Consider the following 23,661-nt stretch of genomic DNA (forward strand, 5'->3'; position numbering starts at 1 on the left):
AAGCTCCAGCACCGCTCGTCTCGACACAAGCAGATGGCCAGCAATGATACCAGCTACCTTGTGTATGTCTTGTGTGTTGTTAAAGGTCCACATGAAAGTTTTGCATATGTGGTTGCTTACTGTGCAGTCTAGATTTCAAGGGGGGGCCACGTTTTGAGTTCTAGGAGCGTCCTGCAGCGAATTGCCATGCGCGCAATGGCAGCCCCCACTAGTAATCATCGGCAATCATGGCCAATACGTGCTGGCGCGCCCTCGAGGCTGAGGGTTGATACTGCAAACGGCGTGTTCGCCGTGCTCTAGTGAGTATCCATCTCCATCGACCGGGTGGGGTTGAGTGCAGGATGCGGAATAAGTTTGACGTGCGACTTTGGCTGCGCATATCAATCTCTCGATTGGGCATGATTGCCAATCCATCACCAAGAATAGTGGCGCTCGGCATCGGCAACGGTTTTTGCGTCGGCCAGCGGCCGAGGACAAGATGGGATAGTCGTATGCACAACCCGTATAGAAGTATGTTCCTAGGCTAGGTGCCATTCACGCAGCTGTCCGTGGCCGCCGATCTGGCCTGCATAGCGAAGAGCTCTCCCGAGCCGAAATGCCTTAAACAGGGCTCCGGAACAGCCAGGTGCGGCTCCAAAGCGTATGATATTCGGGCCACGACACTGATTGCTGATGAGCAATCGAACAAACGATTGAATCCGAAAGGCAAAGGCTGGTGTGGCTGTTTTGGTCAGTCTGTTGTCTCGTCAATGTCCCAACTGCCTCGATGCCTACTTATTGATCATGTGACTTCAACCGGAGGCAGAGTGGATCACCGATCATGTTCTAAGAATAGAAGAAGCCAAGTTCAAGTTAACTATGACTCTTTGCAAAGAGCAAGTGGATAGATCGGGTACATACACAATTGATGTGGTGTTGGATAGGGTTAAAATTGCAGAAGGGGATGCCAGAACCGCCTTACCACTAGCAAGTCGGCGTCTGCGATGCTAGTGTGCCAACAAGAACATCATCTTGACATTCACGGTGTCGGTAGGTGGCCGTGCTCAACGTACGTACCGCGCATTTCAGGCACGTGAAACAGCCCGGTAAAACGAAAATGTGCAGGCCCGACAACCAGCAAAGGCGTTGTCTTCGAAGACCGTATTGATCCAGCCACTTTCGAACTACTATTCTATGCCATGTACACGATTTGACATTGTTGGACACTGCCCAATGAACACTGCCCAACATCAAGTGGATTGCAAAATCCGGGCTGTGGCTATGGACTTGGAGGCCAGTGCCAGGCAGTTGAGGCGGGTGGAGGCGGGTGGAATGGGCAGAAGAATGGGTTCTGTCACAGGCGCACAGGCGGGCACTTGCACCAGACCAAGGCTAAATCTGTCAAGTTCGCTTCAGGCTGTCGCTAGTGGCAAGTGGTAACGCAGTGACTTACCTAAAAAAGGAGACGCCTTGGCTGACCTGGTTAGGTCCCTGCCAGCATCCGGCGTAACCCCCCTAGGCAACGGGACCTTGAGAGCTGCTACCAACCAACACCAACAATTTTCTTGTTCCCAATTTCCTTTGCGACAACTTGAAGCAGGACGTCGTGTGTCTATCGATTGGAGGCGATGGTGAATGCTGTGTATTGAATAGTCGCATCTCTACTTTTCCTCGGTTGTTTTTCTTGTATTATAAGTAAGTTGCCGGGAGCCCCAGCCAACCCAATCCAGTACGTGGGAGGTCGGTGTCCGGAGTATTACTTTGAGCTGGTTCGACCTAGTTCCGAGATATGCATGGACGTTGATGACACCATTGCTGATTCCGTCCTTCCAACCTCACACCAACCCTCTCACCCTCGGTTGTTAACCACCATGCTTTTCTTCATCTAGTAACCTATTTCAACGGTGCCCCGGGCTTCTCGGCTTCGATATCTGTTTAATTTGCGATAATCATGGAGTCAGATACCTCTTCAGCGTCATGGCACCCTGCCATGATGCCAAACTACCACACCCAAGAACACGTCGCGTGGTCTTCACAGCCAGAGGTGCCGCGCGAAGACTCAACACATTCTCCAGAGCCGAGCTCGGAAACCGCGCCAATGCAGCACCAAGAAGAAACAGCCGCCTCCGAAACGATACCCGAGCCCGCCGCGGACCAAGCAAACATCAACGAGACGTCGGCCTCGAATTACTTCGATGACGACGATCCCGAAGCTGCTGCGGCTTGGGACATTGGAGGCGACGCGCCAGACCAGGAAGTCCCGCCATCTCAGCACACATCAGATCCCGAACAGGCGACTAGCCACGATCAAGAAGTCACGTTCGAGTCCAATCCCGAGTTGGGTTCGCCCGTGGCTATCAAATCAACCAAGCACTCGAGTACCATGTCATTTACCCGCACTGCACATGAGGTTATCTGGAGCGACGACGACGGCGAATCGGAATTTAGCCTTCAACGCACCGAGACCGACCCTTTTAGGTTCATGTCCCCGAGCGACAGGACAAATTCGTTCCCGCCGGTGCCGCCAATTGAAAATGCGCATGAGGCGCGGTTGGAAGAGCCACCTCCGGCGACGCAAGCAGAAGATATTATGCACGAAGTCGAGCAAGGAAACGACCAGGTTGAGAATGCCGAGCTCTCCGACTTTCCAAGCTCATTTGATCATGACGCTGGGGTTGAAGAGCCCTCCGATGATACCTTTCAACAAACAATGGGCGGGGAGTTGCCAAGCGCAGGGGAGGAAGCGTCTGAAACTCGATTCGAAGAGGGTTTGCCGTTGATCCCTCAAAGTCAGCATGACGAGACCTCCAATGGACAAGCGGAGGAAGTGCCTGGCTTCGACAGCACCTTCGCTGATGACGGAGATGATTTCTTCAGCAATATCCAAGATGCCTCGCGTCAGGAGGTTGATGATTTGGGTATTGGCAACCTTTCTTTGCAGCGGAAGGATACGAGCTTGTTCACCGGCATCTCTCCGGGCCAGCAAGAAACTTTAACCAAGTTCGAACCAGAAACACCTACTATCGCCGAGGCGGACGACCCTATTTTAGACACCACAACAGCAGGCGAGACCCAAGAAGGCCACAATGGAGAGGCAACTGAAACAAGCGAGACGAAGCAAGACGAGCCTGTCAATTTGGATGCGAAGTGGGCCGAGGCATTTGCTGAAGACGAGGACGAGGATTTTCTCCTGGAAGAGCCCGGTGCCGAGTCGAAGGAGTTGGATCCTGCCGACTTCTTCGGGAGTGACGACGAAGGTTTCTTGGAGGATATTGACGAACCAGAGCCGCAACCAGCAGCTTCACAAGGAGTTGCCCCCACACCTTCAGGTACCAACGGGCGGTATATGCCTAGCAACCCTCAACCGCCGGTTCCCCAGACCCTCAATACCTTCAACTCATCGCCTGCTGTACCACAGCTCCAACAGAACTATGCGCCTGGCTTTATACATCCGAGCACGGCACCACCGACTGGACTCGGGTATGGAGCCCCTCCCCCCAAGCCCGAATTGCCCAAGGCGCAGAGCTTCGCGGACAAGGCCAAAGGCGGCTACTCTTCTCCGTACGACTTGCCGATGGACGTAGTGAAGCCTGTACAGAAACGCACCAGCATGCAACAGGCCCCACGAAACACCCAGGCTCCATCTGCACCTCCAGTTGCCCCCCCTAGATCCACGAGCATGTATAATCAAGCCCCCCCTTTGGCCCCTCCTCCGGCGACCTCAGTTGCCAGCCAATCCCCGCCGTCAACAAAGACCACACCCCAACTCAAACCCAAACCAAGCTTCTTCGAAGACCTACCTATGGTATCGCGGCCTCGGCCGGGCTCCCGTCACAGTGCTGTCACATCACCTGGCCAGAACCCCTACGCTCAGCCACCTGGCCCGCCAGCCGGCCCTCCGTCTGGCACAGCTCCACCAACGCAACAACTCATGTCGCCGCCGCCAATGTCATCTCCTTTACTGTCGCCACCTGGCCAGAATGGTCCACCTCAAGCCTCTCCAGGTGTTGGCGGCTTGGTTGCCCCTGAACGTGTTAGCCCGTATCTTTCGTTGCAATCGAATACTGTTCCAAAGCCGAGCGCTCCTGCAACCAGTCGATACTCGCCAGCGCCCCCCACAAATGGGCCTGCGCCTGTGCCCGCGCCTGCGGCAGCTAGCCGATACTCCCCAGCTCCTCCAGCTCCCCCAGCTCGCTCCACAAGCGGCTCCTATGTAGCGCCACCATCTCTCGCCCACCAGCCGCGAACCTCAAGCCCACTTGCGCATTTTGAAGTATCGCATGATCGGCAGGGAGGTAAAATGCCCAGCCCTGCTGGCAGTGACAGTTTCCAAATGGCACGAAGCGCCTCGTCTCAGTTTGACCCTCGTCTGCACAGGTTGTCATCTCTCCCTACTACCCAGGAAGTTGATGAAGACGTGACTGCGTCGCAACAACCCCCCATAGCTCGATCAGTCTCGGGGGTACCGCCTGCTTCTGCACGTTACAGTCCCCAGGAGGTCCGAAGGACACCGCCTCCGCCGATGAGCCCCTCAATGTCCAGTACTCTATCTCCCCCTAAACGCCAGATGTCGAATTATGCTCCTCAGGCTCATCCTGCGGGGCTTATGCCTAGAGACTCGAGTGTCGGCCCCCCGCCTCGCTCTCAGACTCAATCTCCGGGGGCGATGAGCGGCAATAGGACTGCAGCCATCCCAAGGCCTTCTTCTGTACACGGAGTCACTTCGCCTCGCTCGATATCCGCCACACAGAAGTCACCACCAACAACGCGAGTCCGGGGCATGTCTCAGTCTGTGAACCTTGTCGCCCCTACCGATGGGCGGGAGAAGGACCCACTCCGCAGATGGAGAGGCGCTCCTCTCATTTCTTGGGGTGTGGGTGGAACTATCGTCACATCCTTCCCCAAGGATGTTCCTCGCTATGGCATGGCGGGTAATGCCCCCATGGTCATTCGCAGCCCTGGAGAGGTGACGATCAAGCATGTAAAGGACATTCAGCCGCTTGAGGACCTCCTGGCGAAGTTCCCCGGGCCATTGAAGGGCAAATCGAAGAAGAAGGAGACTGTCGCTTGGTTGACAACCGGTATCGATTTAATGGACGCAGCCCTGCCCCATGTGACATATCATCACCATCTATCACACGAAGACAAGAGAGCGGTAGAGAGGGTTCTGTTACTCAAGGTATTGCGAGTTCTTGTTGAACACGACGGTATGCTCGACGGCAACCCAGCTGTTGAGAAGGCCGTCCGGCAAATCTTGCTTCCTGACCTCGAAGGCGAGATTGAACCTGTATCAGCATTGGCTGGAGCCACCTCGCAAGGTGCGATGTCGGCTGCTACTGCTTTGCAGTCGGATTCTGTCGATTCCTCGGCCGTGGAGCAGATCAAGCGGTCTTTGTTGATGGGCGAACGCGAAAAGGCAGTCTGGGCTGCCGCTGACAAGAGACTTTGGGGGCATGCGATGCTTATTGCGAACACGGTAACTGGAGACCTTTACAAGCAAGTTGCTCAGGAATTTGTCAAGAAAGAGGTCAACCAGCCTGGACACAGCAACGAGTCCCTTGCCGCCCTCTACGGCGTCTTATCCGGCAATCACGAGGAGTCTGTTGATGAACTGGTTCCTAGCCATGCTCGGGCCGGTTTGAAGTTGATGTCGACATCCGCCACCATCGAACCTTCCAAGGATGAGCTGGATGGCTTGGACAAGTGGCGAGAAACATTGGGACTTATCCTGGGCAACCGGAGTAACGCCGATGTTGCTGCCATCACATCGCTTGGAAACTTGCTTGGGAGCTATGGGCGAGCCGAAGCAGCCCACATCTGCTTCATGTTTGCCCGTCAGCACGCGGTGTTTGGCGGGTTGGACGATCCCAAGGCCAACTTTGTGCTTGTCGGCGCAGACCACAAACGCCAAGCTGACCAGTTCACAAAAGAGACCGAGGCTTTGCTGTTGAGCGAGGTTTACGAGTACGGGCTCTCTCTAACAGGTGGCCCCAACCTCGTCAACGGCTGCCCGCATCTGGCTGCATACAAGTATCAACATGCCATGACTCTGGCTGAATACGGCATCAGGGACAAGGCTCTGCAGTATTGCGACAACATCATTGCTTCCATTTCGTCCCAGACAAGGCGATCGCCCTACTATCATCCTATGCTTGAAAGCGCTGTCGACGACTTGTCGAAGAGACTGAAGCTGGCGCCAAAGGATGAGTCGTCGTCTTCATGGATTCCCAAGCCCAGCATGAACCAGGTGTCCAACTCTATGTGGAGTAAGTTCAACAAATTCGTTGCCGGAGACGAGAATGATGGCAACGCAGATGGCGCACCTGTTGAGGGCGAAGCTGGTCCTTTCTCTCGGATTACACCTGCAGTGAGCCGCTCTCCATCGCTTTCCAACTTTGGAGACGTTTATGGAAACGCAACACAAGCCGCTTCCTACGGAACTCCTGCTCCTGTTCCTACAAACCGGGCTGGGTCTCGCTATGCCCCTGCCGCAGGCCGACCATCATCATCGTATGAACCCAATGCTGGCTACCACCCTGTGCCCCGTTCTTCAATGGAGCGCACTTCCGGCGAACACAGTCGTACTTCTCTCGACCTTCCCTCGCAACTTGGACCAAGTCTTATGCATGGTGGATACACTCCGGAGGCCAGCTCGGCTGCCACGTATGGTTACCAGCCGGTCCCTGCCGCGCCTGCCTCAAGCTCTCCTTATGCTCCTCAAACTCCTGCCTCTGCACCTGTAGCTGCGTCTGCACCTGCATCTGTAGCGCCTACCAGCAACCCGTATGCATCATTTGAGCCATACAGTTCCCAGAGTGCTTCTGCGGTGCCAGAAACCCCAGTTACCGAAGTCAAAGCAGAGGCACCCAGCGCAGAAACTACCGGAAACTCGGGTTACGAGCCTCCCTCATACGGCTACGAACCTCCCACGCTCAACACGTTTGATGCGTCGGCAGAGGAACCCGCCACCAACGGTGGTGGATACGAGCCACCTTCGTACGGCTTCGAACCCCCATCATATGAGCCGGGTCAGGACGATGCTGAAGAAGCTGCCGAGAAGCCCAAAAAGAAGAGTTTCATGGACGATGACGAGGACGACATCCCTGCTCTGAAGAAACCGGCCGAGAAGAGCAAGGCCGAGAAGGACCGAGAGAACCAGGAGCTGTTCCGAAAGGCGGCCGAGGAAGATGGTAAGTCACTGATTGATAAACTCCAATATTGTTACGTTCCAGCGGTTTACTGACATACATCACAGCCAAACGTGCTGAGGCAGCCAAGTCCCAGAAGAAGGGCTGGTTTGGCGGATTGTTTGGTGGCGGCGGTGCCAAGAAGGAGCAGGCCGAAGCTCCGAAGGCTGTGAGGGCCAACCTGGGAGAAGCCAGCTCCTTTGTCTACGACCCCGATGCCAAGCGCTGGGTGAACAAAAAGGCCGGTGCTGAAAACACGCCCGCTAAGAGCGCAACACCTCCCCCGCCGCGTTCGGCATCCCGCAATGGCACGCCACCTCCCCCTGGTGGCGGCCTTGCCCCTCCTATGGGAAGTGGTACGCCGCCGCCTCCCGGTGGTCCTCCCATGAGAAGCGTGAGCGGGCTCAAACAACAGATGTCGAGCGACAGTCTGCACATTCCTGGTCCCGCAATGGGTGGTGCGCCGCCCATGGGTCGCAGTGTCAGCAACATGAGCAACATGAGCGCCATGAGTAACACCAGCGGCGAGGGCCTCACTATGGCACCCCCAAGTCGGCCGGCCACTTCGCTTAGCAACGCTAGCAGCATCGACGATCTCCTGGGTGCCGCGGGCCCGCGTAAGGCCGGTGCGAAGAAGGCTCGTAAGGGTCGTTACGTGGATGTCATGGCCAAATAACGAAGTTTATTATTGATCTGATTTGATATGATATGAGGCAGGAGAGGAAGAGATACGACAGATGACTTTTCGGGGAATGAGGGGTAACGACGATGACACTTATTACAACACGCGACATGATATATGGCGTGTGCCAGAAGAAGGACAAGACGGAGAAGATGGAAACAACCTTACGAACGAACAGCAACGATCAGACGTTGTTGAGACCTGCCCCTCATTGACTGATGGAAAGGATATCTGGACCCCAACGGTGTTACGTGTATATTGATTGCTTTCGGTTCCGAAACTTGTAGATTAGAATTTAGCGAGTCTTGTAATAACCTGGGCGCCTCCGTGGGCCATGTTTCTTTCTATTGATCATATTTCTTCTGTCTGTATCTACAGATCCCAATGCTTGCTCTGTTTCTCTCAAGCCCCAAAGTCATGGCATCCGCAGTTGTGTGTGCTATCCAGGCCTTTGCTCCTTCCCCAAAAGCAGGTTCTTAACCCAGAGGCATTCGCAGCAGCCTATTTCTTCAACTCTGCGATTGGATATTAGTTAGCAAACCAAAGTTTTTTCTGTTGAGATTTGTTTTGGGTAAGATGGATGAATACTACTTACTCTGTGCCTTCTCCAACTCCTTCTGGGCACGATAGCCGGAGACGTGGCGCTTGGTGGCATCCAGGTTCAGTTGGGCGCTCTCGAGCTTGGCGGCGAGCTGGACTTGCAATTCCGCCTGGGTGCTGCGGTGCTTGGAAAGAAACGCGGTGGCCTCCTCGGACAGCTCGCGTCCTTCGCCGTGCTGCTCGCCTTCCTTGGGAGGAGGAGGAGGAGGGGGGTGGACGTAGTTGTAGCGGCGGACCCGGCGTTTGAGGGCGGCGTGCTCCATCAGGGCGCGCTCGGCCAACGAGGTCAGGAGGACGGCGTTGAGGTAGGAGGCATCGCCGCCGTCACCGCACTCCTCCATGCCCTCGAACACCTTGGCCTCGTCGCGCAGCAGGGCGACGTGCTGGGCGAACAGCTCGTGCAGCTCGGGCGAGTGGAGGGCGGCGAGGACGGAGTCGGGCCAGGCCTTTTGCTCCGCCAGGCTGTTGAGGATCTTCTGGAGCTCTTGGGTGAGTTCCTCGCGGTCGGCGGCGAACTCGGCGGCGGTGAGGTACTGTCGCTGCTTGTGTTGCTCGGCAGCAGGGGCGGGGGCGTCGGCGAGGGTGGTGGTGTTAGTGGCGGCAGAGACAGGGACGTCGTCCTTGATCTCGTCCTTCTTGTTGCCATTCTTCTTCTGGCCCTTGGCGCCCTTCTTGTTGTTCTTCTTCTTGTTGAAGCCCGCCATGGTAACTAGAATTCTTCTGGCTTGGGATGTGAATGTGTGTGGTCTTGTAAGTGAGGTTGGAGAGTGGGTGTAAACGGCTTGACGCGAGTGGTCGACGTATTGTGATGGGGTCGAGTTGAGGGTGTTTGGGTTGAGTCTGCTGGCAAGAGAAACGAACAAAACATATGCTTTGCCCGTGACGAGAGCGTGAAAGACGAGATGGAAGAGGACTCACGCTAGTACTGACAGATCTATTGGCAGACCGAAGGCGGTGTTTTCTTACTTTGGGCGCGATTGTTGTTGTTGCCTTGCCTTACGCGTGCCGATTATTATATTATCAAGAATCGGGCTTTGTGTGATAGACCATTCGTTCACAGATAGAGAAAGAAGCTTGGGCATTATGAAGAAAATAACGCGTCCCAAGCTGAGGTCAGACTGAATGAGAGAGGGAGAAGGGGATACAACGATTGTTGCCGGCTGCTCGGTCTACGTAGTTGCCCGCCCACGACGCGGCGTGGTGATATTCTCAGTGAAAGAGGCCGACCATGATAATACATGCACTAACTATGTTCACTGTTTAGGTACCTCACTTTAGGGCTACTACTGTTGTCGCTTTTTGCCTGGGCATTATCACGCCTACCCTGTCTCTGTGATAACCACAACTAGAGAGTGCCCGGGATAGGATGGCATTATAAATGTTCTTGTTACCTTGTACATGAATCTAGGAGCCTTACTGTGATGGTTACCCAACCAGTCTTGCTTCACCTGGTGACTTTTGTTTACGTCCAATGAATTAAATATTACCAGTTAAACCTGTATTATCAGTTAGCCATCTAACGTTAATCTAGCTATCCCATGGTCAGGCAATATTCTATCTTGCCAGATAGATGGCTAGCATCTGCAATAGACTGACAGAGATGGTGCTTTACACTCTATTTAATATTCCTGGAAGGTTTAGCAATAGAGAAGCTCCCAGATCGTAGACACGGCCAAAGTGCCTAAGAGAATAAATCGGCCAGTCTTTAATACCTCAAGAAGCTACTAATTCAATCGAACAACTATTGCAAAAAAGGAAGAGAAGGAAACAGAAAAGTCCTACCTATTTATAAAGAGGCTTAACATCACTAATTCTTCAGCGTAGCCGGGAGTAAGTGGAGTGATAAATGGTACGTCTATAGGCAAAGTACGGTTTGTTCCAGCGGTCGCTTGACGGTAGTGCCATTTTAGTGATCGATCCTATCACAAGAGCAGAATACAATAGTAAGTTGGGTTTCCAGGGTTTATTGATCTATGGGTCAAGCACCTATCTAGTGTACAAACATGGATTGCGTATCTAGCTCCAAGCCAGATGAGCGTGAAATAATCGCTGTGTAACGTCACCTGTTCATTGTCCTCTCTGCTGGTGAGTCTACTCTTCAGATGATGCGTGCTCTTTGTCCGCGTTTCGCAAATCGCAGCCCTCCTCGCACAACAAACATCATCTCAGAGACATCCTGAGATCCGTGAACTCTTCAAGCTCAACCGCACTACCTCCCCATAACTATAGGCTTCGTGATGACTCCATTGCTGGCCAAGCAAGGCCAGGAGACTACCACCAACTCGCCTCGGGTTTCAGAAGAGGAGGTGGCGACATCGAATATGAAGCACGACAGGAACTATCCATCACCTCCTTCTCAGTAGGGGCGTCCTCTCGATGAGTCTCATTCATAACGAACCAGCCTGGCGTGGAACTGTCGGATTGCTGCGAAGAAGTGGGCGTACGGCCGAGGATAGAGAAGTCAGAGCTTTGGCTGGGCTTGCGGTCGGCAGCCGTGGTGGTAAGGGCTGTACGGGCCTGCTGGAGCTCGTCGGTCAGAGCCTGGATCTCAGCCTCTTTGGCAGCCAGGGTCTTAGCCTGTGATACGGCCTCGACCTTCTCACAGTGAAGTCGGTGCTTCAGCTCATCGATCTCGGCTTCTCGGTCTTGGACCTGGAGCTTGTGTTGATTGTCGTCGTAGTTGTCATGGAGAGTTGTGTTGGCTTGATCGGAGTCCTTGCCCAAGAAGTCGGCAGACCATTGAGCATACCAAATATCCTGGGTCTCCCAATCGAGGCCCCAAGGGCGCTCGTGAGCCAATGTGCTATACTCCATGATCTCCTCTTCTGTAGGAGGCTCATGTCCGAAGGCGTACTTGCCGCGGTGCTTGCCGCTGACGATGAGACCCAGCCAAGGCCCGTTTTTGACGTACGTGAAGACATCGCCAGATTCATCGCCAGTGCGGAATCCCGTTTTATAGACCTGTGCGAACATTTTGAACTCTGTGGGCAGTCCGGATTCGTCTACATCCTCTCTCGAAAATCGACGAGGCTCGTTGGTGGGATTCCGTGGCTGCAGGACCTGACTGGGCTTTCCACCCCAAAAATGGCCATCAGGGATGGAATGGTCAGATTGGTTATCACCCTTGGGGCCATCTTGAGAGTCGACGAAGTGTTTAGAGCAGTGATTGCCCCAAGCGTCCTTTACCTCCTCTTCGATAGGAGGCCTGTACCCGGCGCGGTACTTTCCCATATGCGGGCCGTTGATTACCAGACCTTCCCAAGGCCCATTGGCGACATATACGAAATGGTCATCGCCAGATTCGTCGCCCCAGGTTGAGCGGTTCACTTTGTATTCGGTCGGATGTTGCCGCTCGTACTCCCAGAAGGCCTTGGGCAGCCCGCAACCGTCCAATTCCTCCCCCCAACCCCCATAGAAATATGGCTCAAGGGCGTTGCTGTTCTTGGGGCAATCCTGCTTCTCGACGCCATCGTGGGAATTGCAATTCGACGTCATCTTGCCGATCGGGCCTACGAATGGGTCCTCGGGCTTTCGGGGCGTCGACCAGACTATCCTCTCGACGATTTGAGCCTCTGTGGGAGGCTTGCATCCGTGGGCGTATTTACCGACATGCGGGCCCAAGATGATGAGACCTTCCCAGGGACCATCGCAGACGTACGTGAACGACTGGTCGCAATCCTTGGGCGTGTCCGAATCGAAAGAGACCATGTAGTCTTCGATGTACTGCATAAAAGCCTTGGGAAGGCCATTTGTAGCCAGCTCCGCACCCTCGAAGAACTTCGGCTCATCCTCCTGGTCTTCATCCGTCTCGGAATCACACGCCATGACCGCGTTGCCCATGGCATCAATGCAGACCACCTTTCTTCCATCGATATACTCGCCGGGCTTGTAGTTGGGCTTGACGCTGTCCTGACTGGCCTCGGAAGGGGGAGCGCTGCAAGCGAAGCTCTCATTAGCATCGGAGGCTAGGCCCCAGCCTATGTTCAAAGCACATTGGTTGCCCCAACTAGAGCACCAAGCAATGCATTCGCCGCAATGCTTGCAGCGCTGTTCCCGCTCAGTTCTTTCTTGGGGGTCCTCTTCGCTGTACAAACCTTGGTCACCGTGCTCTTTGTAGAGCTCGTTGTTGTCGTGGAGGGTACGATGAGGAACAGGCTCGCTGCTCGTAACAGACGCATTACCCCAGCCAGGTCTATGCCGATCACACTGTTGGTTGATTCCGCAACCCCAACAATCGCTACGGAGGCCCCGATGGACTTCTTTAGTGTCACCCCATCCCATGGCATTGCTGTCGCGCTGGTCCAGCGAGTTGTCGCTGTTACTCATCTCATCCTCGACGTAGGCCTGGTAGGGGGAGCGATCGTCGTTGTTGACGCTGTGCGTGGCAGCCTCCGAGGATGGCGGGCCAAATGAGCCATCACTGGCCTCCGAACTCTCATCATTACTGTCAGACCACAGACCATTTCCCTTGCTCTTCTCGTACTTTCGGATACCGTCGTTCAGCTGCTGGATCTTTTCCAGGAAAGTGACGGCTCTCTGGGAGGCTTCGATGCCTCGGTCAAGCTTGTCCTGCAGCTCATCCTCCCAGGCGTCGTTCTGGGCCATGCGGGCCATGGCATTCTTCTCGAGGATCGCGGCCTGCTCCAGATACATACCATTGCGCTCGGATGCGATCTCCTCGCGGATTCGCGTGCGCAGGTCGATGATCTTGTCAATATGGAAGCCTGCATGAGCGCGGCAGACGCGAAGATCCGAATTGAGCTTCTCAATAGCCACCTGCTCGGTCTGAATAAGCTCGTGCAACTTGTAAATCTGCTCCTTGAGGTCGCCGCGTGTGATCTGCTCCTGGCACAGATGCTCGATAAGAGCGCGCTGGTCCTTGATCTGCTCCTTGTAGCTATTGATCAGGTGCTCGGTCAGATCGTTGAAGTCGCGGTTGGCGTAAGTAGCAGCTGGGAGCTCCTCGAAGGAGCCGAAGTCGTGACGAGCATCAACACTCTTGGTGCTTTGCTTTTCGCCGGCTTGGTTGGCGGCGTCAGCGTGCTCGGCAGAAGAAGAATGAGCGGCATCGATGGGCGAATTCATGATGAGATTGATGACCTCGAATGCCTTGCGCTGGACCGGGCTTGACTCCTTGGCGGCACTGAAACCATGAACAATCATGGCAGCAAGCTCGAGGGCCGGACCCTCGAATGAGTGTTTTTTGACACCATCTCTAGTGTCACCAAATTCGTCGGCCATGGTGATGTTTGGCAGTGACAGATAGAAGATGTGTGTTGTTTATTGAGGGCTGTTGTGTGGCAGTCGAATGTTTACTGTTCCTTCCTGATGTGGCGTAAGTCAGTAAGGTTCTTATCATTCCCGAAGGCCAAAAGAAATGTTGAAATGGGAGGGATACAGTTTGGAGGAAAGGAATGGAATTTTGTGTCTGCAAGAGGTAGCTGGGCTGACGGCGGTGTTGGTGTTGGTGAGGTGAGGATGATCAAGCCTGAACCGCTGGCCGTTGGCGAGGTACATGAGCATGTACAATGGTTGCTTGGACAGCGTCAAGAGGGGAGGTTTGATACTGCTATTGACTTACCTGGCAACAGAAAAAAATTGTAAATCAGGTGAGAGTGCAGGAACTCTGGACCTCTGGGTGGGGTGTGTTGACATTCATGCGCAACGATGCCTATCATGGATTGTTAGACAATTGATCCAATTGAGCAACCATAGTTGGTTCTCAAGATCTGAGGTAGCTGGCGCTGGGATAGTCCGTGACGGTGGGATGGACAGTGAAAGGCCAAACAGCTGTGACCTGCAACGAGTCGTTCTGCTGGTCGTCTGCAGTAACTTCACTAGGTGCTTGAAGTTCGTGTGAAGACCCTTCTCACTTAAAAGGCAAGATGTCAAGGCAAAATGAGAAGGCAAGATGAGAGGGTGGGATGAGGTGAGGGAGTTTCCTACATATGGACTGGCAACTTACCTTTACTTTAAAAAGGGACGTAATGACAGATGACTGCAAGACGGAAGAAAATCCTATGCAAAGAAGAAGAAGAAGAGAAAAACCAATGCTTCGCGACGTGCAATGGGTGACGAAGGATGGAACCAAGCGAGTGGTTGAGAGATAGAAGGGAGAGGGTGGTGTGGTGGGTGACCTTCAATAACCAGAAGCCCTTAAATGAATTAACAAATAATCCCAAGCTGGATGGGATATGTTTGTTTATGTTGGTGACGAGAGAATTTATCTCGAGGCGTAAACGAAGGAGAGGGAAAGTTGCCTTGATTCGCAATAAATGCAAGGCAGGTCGGAACTGGAGGATGGAGAAGAGGAAAATGGTCAGATCGAGGAGGAAACTCAGAGGGCTTCCCTTAAGCAGAAGCCTGGCTGCAAGTGAATCCCAAATTGAATGCAAGGGTGGGAACAATCAACAGATTTCTCTGCGTACGGGAAGGAAGGGTGAAGAGGTAGTGAATACAGGCCAGTTGTGACCTGCCTAAGTGCGAGACTTTAGGAGGCCATCGTCGGAATTTACACTAGAAGCATGGCACCTTGGTGGACATATCAGCAGTGGCTAGGGTGCCAATTTCTTTTCAAGCAAATAAAGACACATGGCCTGTTGTCTCTGTTCGTTCTATCATGGGTATATAACATTTTATCCAGCTGCTCATCCCTCTTTATGAGAATCAGGTATCTGCCTTGTATGAACTGACGCCTCTATGCTGTATCGTTTCATCATGTGCTCGTTATCAATAGGTCCATCTCATTCATTTCTAATGTCGTAGCCACAGTATTTCTATCCGCCCCATGCCCATCTACATGTTCTCTGCCTGCAAAGATATCGCAAGAAGCGGATCTGCAATTACGCTCATGCGCTGTATGATGATACATAGTACTGCACGTTCGGTCAGCCTCGAGTACAACAAGCTGTTTATCTAGTAGAAAAGAAGGTAATGAAAAGCACTTACTGTTACAACACAGTCCTCTCCTTGTACGTCATCATACTGCGGTACATAGACGTACAGAATCAGGGCATGCTCATCTGCAAAGCATGCAATAACCCGTCCCTCGAGCCGGCCGACGCTGAGGACTTTACTCCAGTCCTTGCCGTCTACTCTCACCGAGGCCCACTTATCGGGCCCGGCCTCCCGAAATATGGTCGAAGGATGTTCTTCCAGAGGGCAATGCAACTGTGATGGGTCAAGTTCCGGGTTCTCGAGAGAATCCCACTGCGAGGTCACATCAAGAGTGTCGGTGGTCAGAGACAGACGCAGGGACCCGTGCATGTTGGCCGACAGCTCCAGTTTGGGATTAGACGTCGCCGCCGTAGCAACCGCCGAGTTGGATGCTCGCGTTGATGCCGCGGCGAGTTTCGTGAAACGGTCTGAGATGGCCTTGAGCTGCAGGAGAGGGGGCAACTGGATATGCACATCCGGCTCGCGGACTTTGGGTTGCATAATCATTTCGACATTATCTGGATGTAGAACGCGCACCGGTATGTCTTGCGTGATGATCTTCTCCCTCTCGCGGTGCAGATGCGTCTCCAGGGGTTCGATGTTGAAAATGCCATCGTCGTCGTCGCCAAACCCGCCAGCGACATGCCCAGGGCCGTTGTTGTCTCCTCGCGAAAAGCGAGAGTATGAGCCCTGCCCTCCGGCTTGATTGCCCTGAGCGACGGTCGATGTTTGGATGGTCATGGAAAGTATGGGAATGCCGTCCTTCTTCGTCAGGCGCAAACTGGCCGAAGTCGCATTGAGTGCGGATTTGAGGGCCCGTTGCAGTGGGACGAGAGGAAGCTCAAGGTTGATCGTATTCTGGGCCTCGGCGGATTGCAATTGGACATTGTCGAAGATGAATTCCATGGGTAGGAGACTGTACGAAAAGGGGCAAAAGTGGTCAGCAATGCATGCATCATGGGAGGTGGGCGCAGATGCTTCGCAAGAAAGGGGAGGGGGATAACATACGCCCATACTTGGGATCCGGTATCTGGTATCACGGTGAATCGTACATGCTCATCATCGAGGCGAAGCCAGGCGATCTTCTCGAGGGATGAAAGAGCTGCCACAAGTTCTGGAATGGTTGCATTAGACTCGTTTTCAATCACAGGCCAGAAACTGGCACCAATGCACGGATGCGGCGACTGTACTTGAGAACGTGCGAATATTTTTCAAATTGGTCTTGAACCTCATTTTGGGTCATATGTTGGATAGAGGACTCGAAGCCTCCGGGTCTAAGATGTCGGGCGTGGAATTATTGACACAAAGTGCTGATTGAATGGCCGGTTAGCAGTAATGGTACTGGTGGTTCACGATCTTCCCAGACGCGTCCTGCGGTCCAGCGACGCGATGATCAAAGTGGAAGATAGCGTCACATTGATCAGTCCAATTATCTGGTAGGCTACCCGCAGTCGTGTAGATCGATACGTGCCTGCCTGTGACCTGTTCCCTGTAGCGATCGCTTGGCTTAAGGTTTCGGGGCACTTCCTAGGCAAGTGGGGTTCACAATTGGGGTAGCCCAGGCCTACTTAGCTAGCCCCTCCTCCCCAGCTTACAGTAGCTTGCAGTAAGTACATGTTCTCTCGTGTTTACTACCCTGCTGGTCTGATAACGAACGCATACCCCGCCATGGAGATCGATTCGGCCGTGTAAGTCATAATGATAATGATGGTGGCGAGATGGTGAGAACCTCACCACAACACAAGAATTATAGATAGAGACACCAAAACGCCTAGTGTATCAAAGAAACCATCCCTCAGCCTGGAACAAAGAAGAACATTGGTATAGCCATAGCACACGTGCCCGCCAACTATGTCCGGAATATCGCCCATCCTCCGACAGCACTTCGACAAGATTCTTGTAATATACCTTGCTTAGCCTGGCCGCCATGGCTAGAGCCGGCAAGAGTCCATCCATCAGCGTGATATTCGTTTGCCCAGCGAGATTCTCTAAAACTCAAAACATGGCCCTTATCGGGCAATATACCCTCAGAACTCCCAGGCCCTGCCATAATACCGTCCGTGTCCCATTCCTCCTCTGTGTAACGCCGAAATCAAGGTAACATGACCGTGCCGTACCTGCTCAGATGCTATCCCGTCTTGTAAGGGGGAAGGCGGTTTCGGGGGCCGGTGTTGGGCTTCGACTCGGTCGAGCCAGTTCCTGCATGTTGCAGATCACGCTTCGGACGCGGCTCTGTCGTTCTTCGCGGCTCATCGCTGGGGGGCTGATAGACAATTCCCCATTACTGCCACCCGATCGCATACTACGAATCTGGGCGGGCAAGTAAGACTTGACGCGCCGCGACGCCCCTCCTACGGCCTCGCTCGGGGCCTCTCGCTCCCTCTGGACGGCCGCGCGCGCATCTGTGATTCTCTTCAGGCGGGCCTCGTTCAGCTTGCAGACGCCGCACTCGCCCACTTTCTCGGCCGTTCGTTTCGGAGGCTCAGGGGCTCGAGGCTGGCCTGATCGGCGCTGCAGTCGATTTCGTGGTCGCCGCCCGCTCAGCAGCTGACGCTCCCTCTCCTGATGCTGTGCGAGCTGCAGCCGCATCTGGTATTGCGTCCATATTTGGGCGTCCAGGCTGGGGGGCAGATGGCGTGGCCGCAGCCTGGGTGCTTAGCTGCCGCCCGACAGATGGGGCATGACGGAGTGCCGTTGGGGTCTCGGTCTATCGAGTCCTGGAGCCAGGTCTGGATGCAAACGGTGCCGAACTTGTGATTGCAGTTTAATGAGGTCCACGCTTCTACTGTTCCCTCTGGATTGGGAATACCGACGGGATCCTGGCAGATGGGGCACTCCTCGGGTGGAGGTGGGGCAGGTTTCGTCTTGGTCATAGAAGCTCTCGACTTGGCCGACTTGAAGGAAATAATGTCGCCTTTGCTGCGATGTGGTGTGGGATTTGAGTCGGGCGCAACATATTCAACAGACGAGGTCTCCAGCGCTCCTTCATCCCGTGATTGGGTATGGCGGCGTGACTTGGGTAACACTTTCTTGATTAATTGCATGGGGCTCTTGAAAGTCAGAGCCCTCACCTTGTCAAGCCGTGACATGTTTGGGTCTTGGGCATGCGCAGGTGATGGGATGTTTGACAGTATAGATATTAAGAAAAACGAAATCCGAACCAAAACGGAAGGAATGAACGACCACTGCAGCTGCTCAGTTGGGATACAAGACCTCTCTTTCTCCCTCTCTGGTCAGGCTCGGCCAATGCTGGGATGTTAGGGTAGGTACGGTGCTTCTTCCTCCAGTCGTCAGGTAACCCACAAAACCCGCTACTAGGTCAGACGTGCAACAACGCCTAGGTCGGAAGTCTGCAGCTAGGCGGGCGGGGAGAGCGGATATGGGTGTTGCAGTATGAATGTGAAGATCTAGGCCAATGTGAGTGGCCGGTGGTTGCGTTCAGGTTGTGTTGGCATGCAACAAGGGTACATGTGTGGGTTGGATCAATGAGCGGGCAGGTAGGCAGGCAGGTATGTAGGTAGGTAGGCAGGACTGCTGCTGCTGTAGCTCTCTGGTTATGTCGCCGGGCTGAAAGATGAATTGAAAGGCCTCAAGTAACAACATGCCTAGATCCGTTGCCGGCCAATGATCACGTATTGCAGCAGCATGGTTGAGAACGAAATTCCAGCAAGTGCGTGCAGTAACCGACCCGATCGATGACGATGAAATGGAACACCGACAAGAAAGTATGAGGAAAGGTGTCAGAAAATGGAAAAACCGAAGAATGAACGCAGAAGGCCGTAACAAAAACTGACTCGGGGACACAGGTCCAGACGCACGAATGAACATGACCTCACAGAGGGATTGGGTTGAGTTGAGGCCATCTAGGTACCTTAGGGAACCAAAACCTCTCAGGAAGCTCATGCAGTCGAAACCTTGGACTAAAGCAAAAACTCCCGAGCGGAGCGGCCAACCACTGGCCGCCTAGACATCCATCCCTCTCTCACTCTACTTTGCAAGTTGAACTTGGCGGTGCTTAATTCGACTAGTGCCGGGGTCTTTGCCAAGCAACCAAAGAATTGATGGCTCCAGGTTACGGCAGGGAGACGGAGGGACTGAGCGAGCAAGCCAGCGAGCGAACCAACGAACGAGAGAGGGTTTCCAGCTTCAACATGTTTTTTAGGTACTAAAGTTAGAGGACCAAAGTGAGAAAGCTTGCTTGCCCCTGGTTTCGTAAACCGCCGAGAACAGCAAAAACGTGAGAGAACCAATACGACTCATGGACAGAGGAATGATGATGGATGTCAAAAGAATCCTGCGGGGTAAAAGGTACCTCCCAGTACGAGTCCTATCAACCTACAGTACAGTAGAGAGGGCAGCGGCCCCTCCCCAATCCCATCAGCTATTGGCCTCATGCCTTAACGTGGGCGTTGCAAATAGAAGGAAGGTGGTTCCGCGTGGCGTTCCCTCTATCCTCCGACCGGACGAGTTGAGAGGGGCAGTACGATAGTTGGTCAACCCATATCACTCACACACCCTCCTGGGCACAACCGCACTGGGCAACACATGTGCAAGCCTTCTCGGGCTAGGCATGTGGATAAGAGCAGGCTGGTTAGCTCGTGGAATGTGGGATGTTACCGCGAACGTCTAATCTACTAGCTAAAACGAGGGGAAGGGGGGCTCGCTCGGGTGAATTGATGATGGGGGAGAGCTTCTCTTCTGCTTGCCCTTCTCAGCCTTACCCGGTAACATGTTATTCAGCCCCCCGGGCAATACATGGCATCATGTGCATGGTCGGTGTGCATCATGCGAACAATTGCATACAGCGATGAGACACATCCCGTGCCAATCCAAATGTACAGACCGATAAGGGGCATCTATAGTCGCCCCATATGCACGCTTCCTATAATAAGACCCTTATCTAAGAGAGGGGGTGACCGCTTCGTATCAACTGCATTAGAACTCCAACTACCTACATGCACCTACCGATATATTCGCCTCACTTCCAGCCATAACATGCTCACATGCACGCAATGATCCGTGTTGGTCAACCCGGATACACTTCCGTACCATGGTTGTGGGGACCGTAATGGGCAAGGGGCTATTATGAGGGAGTTCGCATGTGAGAATCCCACGAGCAGTGTTAGTAGGTAACTGGAAATGTAACACAGTATCCCGTTTCCAAAATAGTCTTTTTGACCAGAGAGGTGCAACATGCAACCCGAGCCGGGTAAGGCCAATAAATGTTCATCATTTGTTTTTGAATGGGGGAGTGATATTGGTCACTCCTGTAGAATGGATATACGCTAGAAACGATGCTCTCCTCCCAATACTACCGACTTCGGTTCCGTGTGTCCGCTTCGTCGTCGCTGTCGTCTCTGAAACCTTCCTCAAGGCTAAATGCAATGTCAGCTTGGGCTGTTCCAAAATGGTGATCCTGTGCTCGAGTTGCTCTTTCTCAGACTTACTCTCTACTCAGCCTCCTGATGCTGTCTGTATGGTCCACGTTTGCATCCAACGACAGCGCGTGCCTTCTATCGGCGCCCAAATTGTCCAACACGTCCTCCAGCTCCTCCCCATCCGATTCGAACCCGGCGTCCGATTCTTCGTCCGCTTGGACCAGCCGGTCGCGCATTCCTAAGCGCCATTGTGACGGCACGAGCCATCTCGCTATCGCATCCTGTAGTCTGCTTCGGAAGGACGACGTGTGGTTCGAGATCGTGTCGAGGGGCAGGTAGTGACTGTAGCGGCTGCGGTATTGGCGCCAGAGAGGAATAAGGACATAGCTCATGACGACGAAGAGGAGGAGCGAAATGACGGCTGGAATAACCAGGGTCTGCCTCGCTGGTTAGTACAGCACCGAACGGCGCGCGCGCGCATGCGCACGAGGGATCGTCTCGTTGGACGGAGGAAGCTGTTCGTTACCTTCGCGGCAGCTACTTTCTCGCCCATCTTGTCTACTTCTCCCAAGCAACACTCGGCGTGTTTTCCAAAGACGGTAAATGTAGAAATTTAGGTATACAGGTCTGCGGTAGGTGTGATCAAGGCATCGTCTGCCCGGCGGACGATAGGTTCGCGAAGCAATATATGGTCAGATCTCTGTCAGACAAACAGACAGACGGGTGGCTCAGCAGAAGGTTTCAGCGTCAGGCTGAACGTCTCATCACCCGGTAACGAGGCTGAATGCGTGAATGCGAGATGCCGTCGCCGTGTATTATCGAGATGGCAATGCGCTGCTTGCTGCGGTACAGCGAAGCATATGAGGCTACGAAGGCTACGTAAGACCCCCCAGGTAAAAAAAGATGGAGTTCGTCATTTCCAAGCGTCGGTTGCGATGCTGGTTCGGGGCGGCCCCAAAAGCAATCAACGGCATGGGCCCACCCCTGAGCTTCTGGGACTGCGGGCGACCAACTATTGGCTCTATTGGCTCGGGCCCCCACACTCTGCAATTAGTGAAGTTGTCCTAACTGCGCTCGCTCCCATCGCAGCTTGCGTACCTACCACCTATTTAAACCTGCCTATTGCCCCCTTATCCTTTCGCGGGCGAGGGATATGGATTGCCTAGAACGACCCGTACGTATGCCTTTGGTATGCTGGGTAGCAGCGTGTTAGCCTTTCCGAAGCGCTGTTCTCTTAGATATTGCTGCGTGTGCAATCTTGATATTTCGTGCTTTCTCGCGCGCCCGAAGTGTGTGCCTCTTAAGAGGAAAGAGTACTGCTAAGCTTATACACTTCGAGAACGTGCCTTTTCACCTGACGTATCCTCAAGGTTAGCGTTCCACGAGTCCCGTATGAGAATGGTTATTACGCCGGAATCCGATGGTATGGGTTGCGCTCCTAATGCATGGTTCCTTGATCATGTCAAAAGTCAAGCGCATACCAGGGGCTAGCCGTGACAAGTTTCAAACATGGCACACCACCATACGATTCGTAACTGGTTTATGCATTATCAAATGCAAGAGACTGTGGAATTCATAGGCAGCTCGTCGCGCATGTAACATCGCAAAATTGCATCTCATATTCAGGATGGATCTGGACGCTGATATAACATGGCAATTAAACGTGAATTGGCCATTTGTTGGCATGGGCGGCGGGTGTGGGCGGTTCGTGGGAGGACGGATGTCCATAAATTGACCAGTCAGCGCTGGGACGCTGGGATGCAGAGGGAAGTGGTATTTGATCGCAGCACCGACAATAAAAAAGGGACCATCGGCCTGCCGGTTTGAGCAAAGGAGAGTTCGCTCTATCAGATGTAGCCAGACTGCCACCACCCCAAAGCACCCGAGAACAAAGGCTGGGAGCCGTCGTTATTGGGACAGGCGGCGGCGGCGGCATGCGACATGACATGCCCTTCATTCACGACATGTAATTATTGATTCATCGCCTGGCCCGTATGGGAAGAAGAGCGCTACATACTGCTAGAGCATCACGTATCGAGACAGCCTGAGGCCCGAGAAAGCAACGTGGAATTGAACTTTAATAGTCCGGCGCTGGCCTGAAGGAGAAATTGGCCACCCCTGCCCCCCTGCATGGTGGATGGTAATTGACGTGCGGTGCGGCACAGAACAGAACGGAAGGGTTGATCTTTTGCGCACTCCTCTCGTCTCCTCCCTGATTTGCGCGGAGAGAGGGTCTCTGGTGCTAGGTTAGCATACATCCCCCCAGTAAGTCAGGTCCCATTCAATCAATTCTCCTCTCGCGGTGCCCTGGCTTGGTGGTCACGATCTTGCTTCTCCAAGGTTTCCTTTCCAACGGCGACTCTGTTTTCTTGGGAACCCGACCTTTTTTGCCCTCCTAGTCGGAAACTCAATGCTAACACAGGCGTAGAAGTGGTTTATGGTTGTTTCATGCAGGCGCTGCGTGTTGGACCTGATCCAGGATAACCGTAATCCCCTCCTTTGACATCACGAAACGACAACGGGTCCCGTCGAAGAACAGAGACGACCATTCGTGTGGTGCATGATGCGATCCAACTTGAAACCGAGATAGCTCGATCTCGTCGCGACACACAAAGGACAAGGAAACAAGATACCTGCCACCGTCCTACAACACTCTTGCCATCCCACCGAAACATCCCATCAATTCGCTACAGACTGGAAGGCCTACTACCTACACTAGCCGGCTCCAGCCACTCCACGTCGCTCGGTAGTCCACCAGCGAGCAGCGCACCAAAACCCGATCTGTACCTGGAAACTTAAAGCCTAGAAGCTCACAAAGCAACGTCCATCCGTGCGACTTGTCAAGATTTGGGAGGACTGTGGGTTCTTGGCGCCGTCCCTCTCTCGATCTGGTACCCCG

At 53.7% G+C, this 23,661-nt stretch overlaps 7 protein-coding genes across 7 annotated transcripts; 3 read left to right on the plus strand and 4 right to left on the minus strand.

Annotated features, from left to right (window-relative positions):
- Positions 1-1,930: 1,930 nt before the first annotated feature.
- PG985_013937 (COPII coat assembly protein SEC16) lies at positions 1,931-7,842 on the plus strand (the record flags this gene model as incomplete). Its single annotated transcript, XM_066833703.1, has 2 exons — positions 1,931-7,169; positions 7,235-7,842. 2 exons carry the CDS (start codon positions 1,931-1,933, stop codon positions 7,840-7,842), a joined length of 5,847 nt encoding a protein of 1,948 aa, XP_066678443.1.
- Positions 7,843-8,435: 593 nt separating this feature from the next.
- On the minus strand, positions 8,436-9,152 carry PG985_013938 (uncharacterized protein; the record flags this gene model as incomplete). The annotated part of the gene is made up of 1 exon (XM_066833704.1): positions 8,436-9,152. One exon carries the CDS (start codon positions 9,150-9,152, stop codon positions 8,436-8,438), a length of 717 nt encoding a protein of 238 aa, XP_066678444.1.
- Positions 9,153-10,824: 1,672 nt separating this feature from the next.
- Positions 10,825-12,417, plus strand: PG985_013939 (uncharacterized protein; the record flags this gene model as incomplete). Its single annotated transcript, XM_066833705.1, has 4 exons — positions 10,825-10,948; positions 11,054-11,355; positions 11,440-11,761; positions 11,813-12,417. The coding sequence occupies 4 exons, from the start codon at positions 10,825-10,827 to the stop codon at positions 12,415-12,417; spliced, it is 1,353 nt and encodes a 450-aa protein (XP_066678445.1).
- A 66-nt stretch (positions 12,418-12,483) lies between these two features.
- Positions 12,484-13,578, plus strand: PG985_013940 (uncharacterized protein; the record flags this gene model as incomplete). The annotated part of the gene is made up of 2 exons (XM_066833706.1): positions 12,484-12,825; positions 12,907-13,578. The coding sequence occupies 2 exons, from the start codon at positions 12,484-12,486 to the stop codon at positions 13,576-13,578; spliced, it is 1,014 nt and encodes a 337-aa protein (XP_066678446.1).
- A 1,718-nt stretch (positions 13,579-15,296) lies between these two features.
- Positions 15,297-16,617, minus strand: PG985_013941 (uncharacterized protein; the record flags this gene model as incomplete). Its single annotated transcript, XM_066833707.1, has 4 exons — positions 15,297-15,323; positions 15,397-16,300; positions 16,393-16,498; positions 16,575-16,617. 4 exons carry the CDS (start codon positions 16,615-16,617, stop codon positions 15,297-15,299), a joined length of 1,080 nt encoding a protein of 359 aa, XP_066678447.1.
- An 888-nt stretch (positions 16,618-17,505) lies between these two features.
- PG985_013942 (uncharacterized protein) lies at positions 17,506-18,473 on the minus strand (the record flags this gene model as incomplete). Its single annotated transcript, XM_066833708.1, has 2 exons — positions 17,506-17,895; positions 17,937-18,473. The coding sequence occupies 2 exons, from the start codon at positions 18,471-18,473 to the stop codon at positions 17,506-17,508; spliced, it is 927 nt and encodes a 308-aa protein (XP_066678448.1).
- A 2,222-nt stretch (positions 18,474-20,695) lies between these two features.
- PG985_013943 (checkpoint protein hus1 protein) lies at positions 20,696-21,315 on the minus strand (the record flags this gene model as incomplete). Its single annotated transcript, XM_066833709.1, has 3 exons — positions 20,696-20,759; positions 20,832-21,199; positions 21,289-21,315. 3 exons carry the CDS (start codon positions 21,313-21,315, stop codon positions 20,696-20,698), a joined length of 459 nt encoding a protein of 152 aa, XP_066678449.1.
- Positions 21,316-23,661: the final 2,346 nt, after the last annotated feature.

Source organism: Apiospora marii (assembly GCF_038362585.1).
Source record: "Apiospora marii strain CBS 49790 chromosome Unknown utg000011l_segment0_segment0, whole genome shotgun sequence".
In the NCBI taxonomy this organism is placed as follows: Eukaryota; Fungi; Ascomycota; class Sordariomycetes; order Amphisphaeriales; family Apiosporaceae; genus Apiospora; species Apiospora marii.